The 12859-nt window shown below is 40.6% G+C and overlaps 1 protein-coding gene across 1 annotated transcript in view; it reads right to left on the bottom strand.

Annotated features, from left to right (window-relative positions):
* Nucleotides 1-12859, bottom strand: part of VPS13D (vacuolar protein sorting 13 homolog D) — a 332377-nt gene that overhangs the window by 131349 nt on the left and 188169 nt on the right. Inside the window, exons 63-65 of the mRNA XM_036744767.1 lie at nt 12547-12695; nt 6547-6681; nt 5198-5365 (exon numbers count right to left, since the gene is read on the bottom strand). Coding sequence (XP_036600662.1) covers nt 5198-5365; nt 6547-6681; nt 12547-12695 — 452 coding nt within the window. The remainder of the gene's footprint in view (nt 1-5197; nt 5366-6546; nt 6682-12546; nt 12696-12859) is intronic.

The following is a 12859-nucleotide window of genomic DNA, read 5'->3' as shown; positions in this document are numbered from 1 at the left end:
TGTCTCTGTAATCACGTATAATGATCTGGTTCTGCTCCTCATTTCTTATAGCACAATAGTATTCTATTACATTCATATACCACAATTTGTTTAGCCATTCCCCAATTGATGGGCATCCCCTTGATTTCCAATTCTCTGCCACCACAAAAAAGAGCTGCTATAAATATTTTTGTATATATTGGTCCATTTTCCACTTGTGTGATCTCTTTGGGATACAGCCTTAGAAGTGGTATTGCTGGGTCAAAGGATCACCCTCTTGATACTCTCTTCTCTCTAGTTTTCAGGACTCCACTCTCTCCTGGATCAACAGTGCTTCCCATCTATCTGACCGTTCCTTCTCTGTCCCACCTTTGCTGGGTCCTCCTCCAGATCATGCCCTGTAATACTAGGTGTCCCTCAGGGTTCAGGCCTGTGCCTCCCTTCCATTCTCCCACTATACTGTTTCACTTGGTGATCTCATAAGCTTCCATGGATTCTCAAATCTACTTAACCAGATCTACCCAATCTCATCTCACCTCATCTCATCCCCCACCTCCCCTCTTTCCCCATATCCAAGCTCTTGCCAAGGCCTGTCAATGTCAACTTGGCAGCATCTCTCAAATACATTGCCTCCATCTCTCTGCCATCTGACCCTGCCATCACTCTGGTGATGACCATCATCACCTCACCTGTGGACTATTGCACCAGCCTGCTGCTGGGTCTGCCTGCCTCCAGGCTTTCTCCCTCTAACCCATCCTCCAATCAGCCACCAAAGTGATTTTCCTAAGCAGCAGATCTGACACTGTCACCCCCATGGCTCCCTCTTGCCTCTGAGATGAAATACAAAATGCTCTATTTGGCATTTGAAGGCCTTTAAAACCTCTCCCCCTCCTGTCTTTCCAGTCTCACACCTCACTCACAGACAAGGGCTTCTTTGGTGCAGTGACACTGACCTTCTGGCTGTTCCTTAAACAAGACATTCCACGTCTTGGCTCTGGACATTTTTCTGGCTGTCCCCTATGCCTGGAATGCTCTCCCTCCTCTGTTCCACCTACTGACCTCTCTGGCTTCCTTTAAGTCTCAACAAAAATCCCATCTTTTAGCAGAAGCCTTTCCCATCCCCTCTTAATGATTTCCTATTTATCCTGTATCTAGCTTACTTTGTATATATTTGTTGCATATTCTCCGTCCACCGCCCCCCTCCCTATAGACTGTAAGCTCTTTGAGGGCAGGGGTTGTCTTTTGGCCCTCTTTCTCTCCTCAGAACAATGCCTGGCACAGAGTAGGCACTTAATAAATGATTACTGACCTACTGGCTGATAAACCCATTCCATACACAGACACATAAACACACACACACATAGACATAGACATATATATATATATATACATATATATATATATATATATGCATACCCACATATACACATCTGTGAGTCATCTCTATAGAGATGATGACAATTGATCCTATTGGAACTAGTGAGGTCACCAAGAGCACAGAAGAGTAAAGGCTGGAGGACAGAGAGTTGGGGGGCACTGGAGAGGTAGGATATGCATGATGAACTAGTGAAGGAGACAAAACAGGAGTGGTCAGTAGTAGGAGAACCAAGAAAGTGGCATCACAAAAACCCCAAAAGAGTGTATTCAAAAAGGGAAAGTAATTAATTGCAAGTGAGGAAAGGCCCCTTATCAATGAGAAGCTAATTGACCCGCCCAAGGTCACATAGCCACTCTATGGCATAAGCAGGATCCAGTCTTGCTGGCTCAGAGGCTGACCATCCACTACGATATTCTGTCTCCTTAAATATTCATGGTGACAGTTGTCATGATCACCATCTCCAGTTGACAGATGATGAAATTGAGATCAAAGAAGTTACAGGCATATAGTCAATAAACGAAAAAGGTCGTCTTCGAACTCGAGATTCCTGACCATGTTCCAGACTCTGGACACCCTCTCCTTCTAGGCCAGCTGAAATGGAGCTGAGACTGACAGGCAACTGAGGCCTGGGTGAAAAGTGTGGGGCTGGGATGTGGAAGACTTTGATTCCCATGTTGGTTCTGTCTATGTCTAGCTATGTGCACTCAGGCACACTGCTTCCCTTCTCTGGGCCTCAGTTTCCTTGGGCCCCCATCCAGATCTGTGATTTTACTGATGGGAGAAACTCCTGGTGGAAACTTACAGACCCTCTGAAAAGGTCTTGGGTATCGCCCAGGATCCCTAGATCACACTTTGAGAACCACCGCACCAGACCACAGATTGTGAGCTCGATGGACGTTAAAGATGATGCCTTAAGGTTCAGCTGTAACTCTAACATTATATGATTTTCTGACTCCCTGGGTCTTGCTATCCTCCTCTGATTTCTTTCTTTAATCACCAGCGCTAAGTCCCTCTTTAATGGAATATTTCCCATGGCCAGCATTTGATTATTGTGGTCGTTTGCACTTCCTTAAACTCCCTTTGTGTGCACAAAAAAGCAAACAAAAAACTACCCAAGAGCAACATTAAAGGTCTGACTCTAGCCCACAAAACAACAAGGAAATTTAGACCCTTTGGCCCACCACATGCATAATCATAGATAGCTCTAAACTTGTGTTTAGTCAACAGGCCCAGCTCTGAAGCTACCCTTTTCCATGTTAAGTGGTAATTGCAATTTTGCTTGCTTTCTCATTTTGAAGACTTCCTGGCTGATTTTTTATAACACATCTAGTTCCCTTTGTACCAAGATATAATTATCCCAATTCCCCGAAGTGGCTAAGCTTATGACTCCAATCCTAGTTAGTTTATCAAAGGCAAAATGATCAAACAAAAAAAGGCTTAAATCATATGTTCAAAAAAAGTAAATTGGCTTTTCTGTGCGCCCCAAAGACCACCACACTCCACAGTCCAGGCGCTGACCACATGAAGGAGTAAATTCCAAGAAGAGGAGCCGATACACAGAAAACCTAGGCATTTCTAGAGAACTCAGACTCTGCCTGGTGAAGCATTTTACAGCAATAAACTACAACATAAATGCCAAATCATACATTTCCTAGAAAAACAAACACGACTGCCAATTAAACACATTATCACTGCCACCCATGCCTTGATGGTGCTCTTTGGAAAATATGATAGCATTCATGGGTCAAGCCACAGTCCTGTGCCATACTAAACCAAGATCAAAGGCGGTTACTCTAAATAACACTAAAAATCAGTTTGCATTAGAGGGAGAGAAAGAGAAGACAAGCATTAATGAAATTTTTACAGAGACATGCTTTTGGGGTAGACTGAGTAACCCCCTCCATAAGAAATCCAATTAAGGGGTCTCCTATCAAACTCTCACAGGCAGGTCAATGCTCATAGGTACTGTACTGCTAACCAAAAAAATCCAACGGAATGATCAGAATCTATTAGAAACAGACTTTTGCATGAGACTGAGGTGTCAATTTTCCCAATGCCTCAGACTCTCTCCCCTTGTGAATTAGGTATTGAAGGGGTGAATAGTGAAAATTAGTTGGATTTTTATTTCATAGACAATCAATGGTCTCCTGGTACTCCTAGACATTGAATAATGATGCAAATGTAAGTCAAATACAGGTTTTCGTCCTTCCCAATTTACAATAAGGATAAACCAAAGGTAAATGCCCTAGTATTAGAGAGCATTTTGTCTTCTTAAGGGTATATACACCTCATTTAGGCCTCACAGTATGGTGTGGTGAGTTCATCACCTAGCCAGGTACAACGTGGACTGAGTCACACAGCAAAATGGAATGGAAACCAAGACCTACAAAAGCATTCTCTCGAAGGAAGAAACCACGAGACCTTGAACTTCCTTCCATTAGCTGAAATTGTAAAATAACCATTTCTTGAAACCAAGGATCTAAAACTAAATGTTTAAGTGTGTCAGACCATGGCAAGATTCAGTGGCTGCAAGAGAGAACCAAGAAAGTTATTCCACGACTGTGTATGGTAACAATCATCTGTATAATATCTATACCAAAATCTGTCCTAAGGATTAAGTTCCGGGGATAACGTGAAAATTAACCCAAGGAGAAAACATAGACTAATTTGGGTGTTTAGCCCTTGTCTAATTTTAAGAAATGATTCACTTGTTCTCTCCTGTCTCCATCTTTCAGTCTCTCTCTGAAGATGAAGGGGATACTCTTTCCCCAAACAACCAAGAAAAATCAGCTAGATCAAAGTAGCCATGCTATCATAAAGCTATGTGATCATGTTTGGTCTCCACAGGTCCACAGTCTCCAAGGCATCCTATTCCCCCTGCTTCCCAACTGGGTCTGCTGATCACAACTCTCTCTTCGGTATCTTCCCCCATTCTTTTCCCCAAGCTTTATGTGCGCCCTTATATAACAGATCCTGCCATGGAAAACCGTAAATCATGGGAGCAGAGGTCAGAGACTTAGATACAGAAGAAACCTTAGAAATCAACTATTTCAACCCTCTCACTTTATAGATAAGGAAACTCATGCATTAAGAAGTGACTCGCCCAATGTCACAAAAGTAGTAAATGGTAGAGCCAAACTTTGAACTCAGGTCCTTTAAATCCAATGCTCTTTCTAATATACTACATGGCAACTGGCCTGCTGGCTGGCATACCTACTTGAGACTAAACCAGTCTCAGGGTATTATGAAATGATTTGAATTGAAGCAACATTATATGGACATATCTACAGAATATTATAAAGAATTTCATAAGACCATACTATTCGTATATCTTGGTGGAGGGGCCAAGTAACCAGGCTTTGTTGAGCTTTGTAACAAATTCCCCATAATGAAAAACACAGTACTGCAAATGTGTTCTTTGGTCCCTGACAAGTGACAGTCCCTTTTTAAGAAAAGTACCTGGTTACTGTTTGGATTATCAGTCAGAAGGGAGCTGAGCTTTTTAGAGTTCTTATATCAAAAAGCACATTTTTCTTCATTAACCCTACCCTACCCCTGCCTTGAGTATCCAACCCCCTCCCAAAATCAAATACACCTAAGTTATCTGCTCTAAAGAAGGTATCATCACAAAAGACCTAGTAGTTTAGAAAAAAAAGAGGTACATGAATGATACCATTCACTGCAGACTGTATATCAGTTCTAACGTTCAGAAGTTCTACTAATTACTATAAAGGTAATTTCTAGCCACCAATTTTATTCACTATGACAAAAGTGTAGCATAATCAAATAATGTGGCCCCAAGAGGTTCATTAGAATGGCATTTTACCTGTGCTCTCTTACCTTGGCAGCTGAGTTTGACACTCCGTGTGTGACATTTCGTATAAGGCCCCCAACGTTCCCATACTTTATTAATCCAGTAACACCTTCAGATACATCATTCAGAAGCCCCATAGGATTGCCAAGGAAATCAACTGACCCCAGTATCCTAGCAGCTTGACTTAGGAGTTCCTTTGAAATAATAATAGAGAAGAGAAATGTGATCAGCTTCTGTTTAGATTTAATAAGCCTGGTGTTTCTAAGCTAAAATATCAGAAATGCAAAAATATCCTTTTATTCTTATAATATAAACACAGCTTAGGGATGACAGGGCCTTCTCCTTTCATGGTCCCTATGCTAACTAGTCCCCTCCCTCATTCTCCCTATACACTCTCAGCAAAGAGATGATTTTGAATTATTCTTTAAAGCCATTTATCAGAGCAAAATCAGCTAGCACATGGGCCTCACAGAACACCATAAGCATGATTACAATTGCATGTTTGTACTACATGTGTCGCCAACCTCCAGTAGTAGTTATAGAAGGAAGCAAAGCTAGGTAGATAGAGAGTACCCTTCCTCCCCAACTGGTGGTTGAAAAGCCACAAAATTTACCTCCATCTTAGGCTCTGATTCCCAGTTCCATAGGATTTTGAATTTCACATTCCCACCCACCCACCCCCTGCCAGCTATACTTCTCTGCTAATATTTGGTATTCAGCTCCCCCTATAGCTCAAAGGAAACATTATCAACTACACAAGATACATTAAAAAGAAAAAGGAAAAAACAGTTGTACCACAAAAGGCCAACAATGGGTTGACTATCTTGTGACTGTGACAGCTGACCAGTTTGATGTGATCCTCACCATCTGCTCACTGAGAACCTAGAGAATTGTATTTATTTGGTCTCTTTAGAACTATACAATAAAAATGAAAGAAAATGTACAACTTGGTTTTCATAGTGTCTAGTTTTTAAACTAATGCCTAATCCTGGAGTCTAGGTCTCGGAGAGGTTTGTTTGTTTATTTATTTATTTAGCCACTTTCCTTTGCACATCCAGTGGCCTCTTCTTCCAGGTAGAGGAACACAATATAAACATGGACCTATGCCTAGTACAGATCAAAGTCTTTGATGCCACCATTCAAACCTTAGGGAAACCACCAACTTCAGAACTAGTAGAGCAGAAGCCACTTACAATGTTGGTATCAGGGAACAAGAAGGCCATCCCATCATTCTTCAAGAAGCACATCTGTGGCATATGAATAATGCCAGAAAGAGTGTGATTATAAGCTAGGATAGGTCTCTATTGAGTTACTTTGGTAATAAGAGTCTCCCAATCATTAACATGCAAATACACTTCATATGCTCAGTACTCACCTCCTGGAAGTGTTTGAGGACATCATTAATGATAAACTCTTTTGTCTCATAAGGGTGAACTCTAGTAAATGGGTCCAAGTTGATTACAGCATCTTCAAATCGAATGAGTGGAAATCCTAAGGTGCTTTTCAGGGCCTGATCATAAACAAGAAATGACTCCTTGAATCCACAGCCCCAACTTCTGCAGGACTCCAAATATGGCTTTGGGGGGGGCGGGGTCACATGCCATATTAAATCAACAATAAAAAGAATCACAGCATTTCAGAGGTGGAAGGGACCTCAGCAGCCTCCAGCTCAGCCCATCCCTAAACCAGGATCCTCTCCACAACACACCAGTACATGGTTATTCTATCGTTGCTCGAAGTCATCTAGACAAGAGGAACCCACTACCTCCTGGAGTAGTCTACTGCACTGTGAGATATCAGTAATTGTTTTTGTCTAAATTTCTAGTGATATCTTTCACCTTTGTATCACTTTCATTTCCCAATATATCTTTCTCTTCTACTTCTTCAAGAGAGTCATCTCTTATAACTATGAATTTAGAAATGAGGGGGAAAAAATAGTTCAGCAAAACTAATCTATCTGCTGTGCCCAGTGTTCTATGAGGTAGCACTCTATGCCCACTTCAGAAGGGAGAAAGGGAGCAGCAATCTGCTATCTTTGATGTGGGGTCCAGTTTGATCACTCTGATGTAATGGAATTCAGTTTTAATTCTTCTGTTGTGGCTGTCATTGTGCTGTTCTGGTTCCACTCCACACTGCCTCTGCCCACATAGTCTTCCATGCCTCTCTGTATTCGGCATAGTCACCAATTTCACACTGTTATACTCCATTTCATTCATGTATCACAACTTGTTCTGCCAGACTCCAAATCAGTGGGCATCTACTTTGTTTCTGGTTCTTCACTACAGAAGCACTAGAAAGCTCTAATTTCTAGTTTGTCCTCTATTATCCCCGTAGCTAAAAAGCCAGGACAAAACCTTTTGGTTGTTGGCCTTAGGGCCCCTCACCAAACCTGGCTTGCCCTGACAGGATTCTTATAGAACCATGCCACAATTTTACATTCATCCTTATTTATCCTTCTCTGCTTCCACTGTCTGTATGTGCTTAGTACAAGCATGTCAAGGACTTCATACATACCTTTTTTTTTTAAGCTTCAACTTTGCTTCCTCTCTGAAATATTTCTCCTTGAGTTCTCATAAAATCATTCCTGAAAACTTCCTATCACTTTGGGGCAACTATTTATGTCTTTCTTTGTGTCCTCACAGTTTAGTGTGATGCCTGGTACATAGAAACCATTTAATAAATGCTTGCTAAGTGACTTCTCTTGAAAAAAATTAGCTGATAGCATCTACCTATCTATTATTTTATACCTTTTAGGTTTATAAATGCCTCTTGCTTTTTACCCCACAGACATTTCCTAATTACCATTCACCCTAACAAAATCCTCCTCTGTCATAAAAAGGATTAAATAAAATCAAACTATTCAGTGATATCTGGTAGCTTATGTAACATTCGGTACCTGTCATTCCCTATTGTCCCTAAAGTCTTCAGCTTATTGTCTAAGACTTTGAAATCTTTGGAAATTCTTTGTAGATTCTTTATGATATTACCACTTGTGTCCATGTTTATTCACCAGAAACATGTAGTAGTTACCTACATGTCTGCCGAGTCTTAGGGAAGTCCTCTACCACTCCCTGGCTCCATGGCTCAGGAGAACAGCAGACCTCCCTAGTCCTCTAATCCAGCGCTCCACATCTCCTTGTTCCAAAAAATCTACCAGAGTTTATTGTTTTATGTTAAATTTTCTCTTATGGTCTGCTGTGTACATGGCAATGTTTTTTTTCCTTTTTCATTTTGCATTTAAGTTTGAAATTTAAAAAATTTACAAAAAAAAAAAGGAAAAGAAATACCTACCAGAGTAGAGGGGCAACTTGAGCAGAATTTTTCTTTAAACAATAAAAAAGAAAATACTAGGTATTTACTCTGAACCAGATACTCTGCCAAGCACTAGAGACGGACAGGCAGAAAGCCCAAATGAAATAAGCAGCTTACATTATATTGAAGGAAATACTAGATACCTTGATATAAAGTAAATACAAGTAAATTGGAGCAACAGTAAAGTGCCTCCTGGTGCCTGGATTGAGCTTGAAGAGAAGGTAGGGAGGTGAGGAGACTACATCCCAAGCACGGACAGCAGTCCACGTGGTGGAAGATGTTACACGTGAGGCTGGAATGCAGGATGGCAGAGAGGACTTCCTCGTGTATAATAAACCCGGGAAGGTAGGCAGGACCCAGTCGGTGAAGGCTTTAAACGCTACACATTAGAGTTTACATTGGATCCTCGAGGGAGCCACGGCAGCTTTTTAGGTAGCAAAGTTTCATAATTAGATGTACACTTTAAGACTATTATTTTCAAGGCTGTGCTGAGCATGGGTTGGAAAGGGGAAGAACTTGCGGGAAAGAGAACAATGAGGACGTCTTGTAATAGTCCACATGGGAGGTGACCAGGGCATGAATTCAAGGGGAAGAACTCATAAGATCTGGAGACAGAAACAGCAAGATGTGAGGAGTGCCTGGTTATGTGCAGGGGAGGCACAGTGAGCAGGTGAGGATGATCTGGGAAACTGGAAGACAATGGAGTGAACAGAATTACAGAAGGAGGGACGGAGAACGACTTCTGCTGGTAATAACTCTAGAGACCCTTAGAAACGTCACGGCTGATTCCAAAGCAGTTACTGGGCAGACAGAATCCTCTGCATTAATAAGCACAGAGTGGCACCTTGGCTTCTGTCAGTTATTCGATTCTACACACACATGGACACAACTGGCAGTTTTGTAATCACAAAGTTTTAAAACTGTGGCAACAGTCGAATATCTTTTTGTCCTGAAGCCCTCATTCTGACATCCTAATTTACAGAGCACTTTTCCTCTGTAGGCCCTAAAAGACCTTCACACACAATCACATTTAACATCACCAATCAAAGATGCAGACAAGGGAGAGGTCTGATTTTCTTCATCTGGCAGTGTGAGAAACTGAGACTTAATTTTCTTGCTCAAGGTTATACAAGTCAGCTAGAAGAAATAGGTCTTCAAGCAAATCCAATTCTATTTTCTACTCTGATTCTTAGAGAATCATTTTTTTTTATCATAGGACAGGAAATGAGATAAGGAACAACAGGCTAAAACATGAAACTTATTTACTGTGACTTCCTCAAACCAAACACTGGAAGAGGAAATATATACAGTAAAGACTTATCCAAACACTCCAGTACTTCTATGGTACTATAAAAATTCTTGGACCATCAAAACATGTACGCACTATTTATAAACCTACCAACACTCTTTGGCCAACTCAAAGGCATAATCTGGCACTGCCGTCTTCTCCCCTCTTCACTGACTTTGGGCCACACATTTAAAGGTGCTAGGATGCATCTCACTGGCATGAATTATTCTGCCACCTAGAGGTCACTCCAATTACATCCCTGGTCAATTCAAGTGCATGAGTGATGGGGAGAGATAGCTAAACAGGGTCTTTTTATGCAGTAACCAGTGACTAATCAAATACAGTAGTACACAAACCTGATGCTTATTTAAACAAGTAGCAGGCGGTTTCCTGTTATAAAATGCTGGATGTTAAGAGAAAGCAGCTCTGTGCATATAGGTTCCTAATAAAAATAAGAAGCTGTCTACCTCCTACCTCCCCAGAAATGAATGCTTACAGAAGACTTATAGAAACTTTATAGTTGAAATACCTGCCTGTATGCCATAAGATTTTAGACCTTGAGCTGGGCCACCTCCTTTCCTTTCTTAGTTTATTCTGTGCTAAACAAAACTGTCTGGAATTCATTCTTTAAAGGTTTATTTATGGTACATAGTGACTGTTTATGTGAAATGGGGTATTTGCCCATTTCCCTCTTGGGACAGTGTTTAAAACTGCAAAGATATTTCCCTCTCTTGCTCTCTCTGAAATACAATTAACAATGCTGGAACTTTTTTGTGAAAAATCTGGTTTTTATTTAGGGAAGGGAAGAAAAAAAAGTTAAGGGTCTGAAATTTTCCAACAAATTATTTCAAGCCTTTGAGAAGACGCTTCTGAGCTTTTTAAATACTGTCTTTGTTTAGAATTTCCCCTTACCCCTCCTTCTCACCAACTATTTAAAACTGGACTTTCTTCCAAACTACATTGCTCAATTAAAGCTCTTCTTTTGTAACTCCTCAGAATGGAGAAAAGCCTGTTTTAAGCTTTTATAAGTTAGAAAACACCTTCCATTTTCAATATATTGAACTCCTTTGGGCTTTTCAACAGTACCATAAATTGATGGAAAGTACTAACAACTTTAGGTTCCGGGAGTAACTACGCCATGACCTAATTGTGGGAACTTAGGTTAAGTCCCCTGATCTCTCCAGGTCTCAGTTTCTCCTTCTGCGAAATGGAAAGCAAAGTAAGTAACAAATGTGAGAGTACTTTGAGTTCTTCAGGAGATATACTATATAATAAAACAGTGAATCCACTGGTAGTGTAAATCTATGGAGGTCTCCTCTCTATGGTTGACAACAACCCTACTCTGGCCTAGAATAATGGAATCAGATTGAAAAATCACACCAAAGTCACGGTTAACTTTTGGACAGACTATAAGGATTCCTCTTCAAGGATAGAATGAGATTTTCCTAAGGCTATTACAAAGTACATCTTTTAGCCATTACATATCCATCTATAATGAGCACATTACCTTCTTAGGAAATCATAACAAAATGATGTTACTATGTTCAAAATCTCAGAATGAAATGAGGTCATTTTATTAGTCCTGAGGCCTGAGAAGCAAAAACTAAGACCCAGTGCAATGGAGACTTTGAGATGACTTGGAGTTCTAAATCTCACTTTATTCAGTGTTTAGCCCCCTTCCTCTACACACACACACACACACACACCTCATCACATGATCATCCCATTTAATGCGTGTACCAATGAATGGGGAAAGTACCTTAAAAATATTCCTTCAGTATGGCTTAGTGCCTAGATGGGACATTTTACTTAAATCTGTGATTTCCTGTCTATTGTACGCATTTTAAAATTTATATATAAAATTATAATGCATTAGCAGGCTTGAAGAAAAATTTTCTGCTGGGATAAGTATCTGAGTTTCCTATTAAGAGGTTTTAAAAAACCAGGAAATGCCTGACATCAGTTTGCTGGGAGAATGCCGAGTGTTCTAGGGGGAATATACACTTTATCAAGCAAACTCATTCTGAAAGGTTACACAAGTCAAGTGCATACTTGTGGATGTTAGCAAGATAGTGGTTTTCCCATGGTTTTCCCCCACTTCCATGTTCAGTATAAGCATTCATGGGAAAAGTGGAATAAACCAGATTGAGAAGCAGTGCAGTAAGTCTTCAAAGGCACCAGGCCTCCTCAGATGGATGGGATAAGCACTAATGGGTTCCCTGGTTTGGGTCCTCCAGAGCTGGGAGCACGGCTAAGTGCATACCCAAAGACTTCTGCCTGGGGAGGCAATTTGCTGCCCGGGGAAGAGGACAAGACAAGACAGATTTTTAGTTTACACTTTGGCACAAACTCCCTGTGTGAACTGAGGCAAGACAATGTACTTCTCTGGGCCTCAATCTCTTCATCTATAAAATGAGGCACAGGTTAAATGATTTCCAACATTCCTTCTGGTTTTAAAACTGTGATTCCACATGCTCCTAAGGGCAGGAGCCAAAGTTATGTATTTATCGGCTGACATGAAGAAGTTCCTTAAAATAAATGCTTTTTGATGATAATGAAAAAAACAAAGATGGTGCTTTGTTTGCTTCCTGATGTAGCTACTGTATGGATGAGAATGCTACTGAAGTGACTTTAGGGTACCAACTTCCACTACAAATATTTTCTGGAAAAGCAGATGCTAAGAAGACAAAGCAGAGAGTTAATGTACATATTTCCCCCATGAAAAAGTCTACTTTGAGACTCATCCACATAGCTACCTTTTGGACACCAGCTTACCTTAAGATCTAAAGGCAGCTTGTTGGAGGTGAATACACTCAGCTTGATCTGAGGTAGGCTGATCTTGAGATTTTCAAAGTAGTATCGGTTTGGTGTCCTGTCTTGTTCAATAGTCTTTTCGTGGAGATTTTCATCATATTTTTCCACCTCTGGAAGAAAAAGCAGAGCAGAACCACAGTTAGAACCCATTGAGATGTTACTCAGACAAATATACTCAAATTTACTGGGAAAAAAATTATCTATTGAAAAAAGAAAACAACAAGTATGAAATTCTGGATACCATCCCTGCACAGTATACCTACACTCTGTGATG

The sequence above is a fragment of the Trichosurus vulpecula genome, chromosome 2, assembly GCF_011100635.1.
Source record: "Trichosurus vulpecula isolate mTriVul1 chromosome 2, mTriVul1.pri, whole genome shotgun sequence".
NCBI classification, from domain to species: domain Eukaryota; kingdom Metazoa; phylum Chordata; class Mammalia; order Diprotodontia; family Phalangeridae; genus Trichosurus; species Trichosurus vulpecula.
This window is presented reverse-complemented; position numbering and strand designations above follow the sequence as displayed.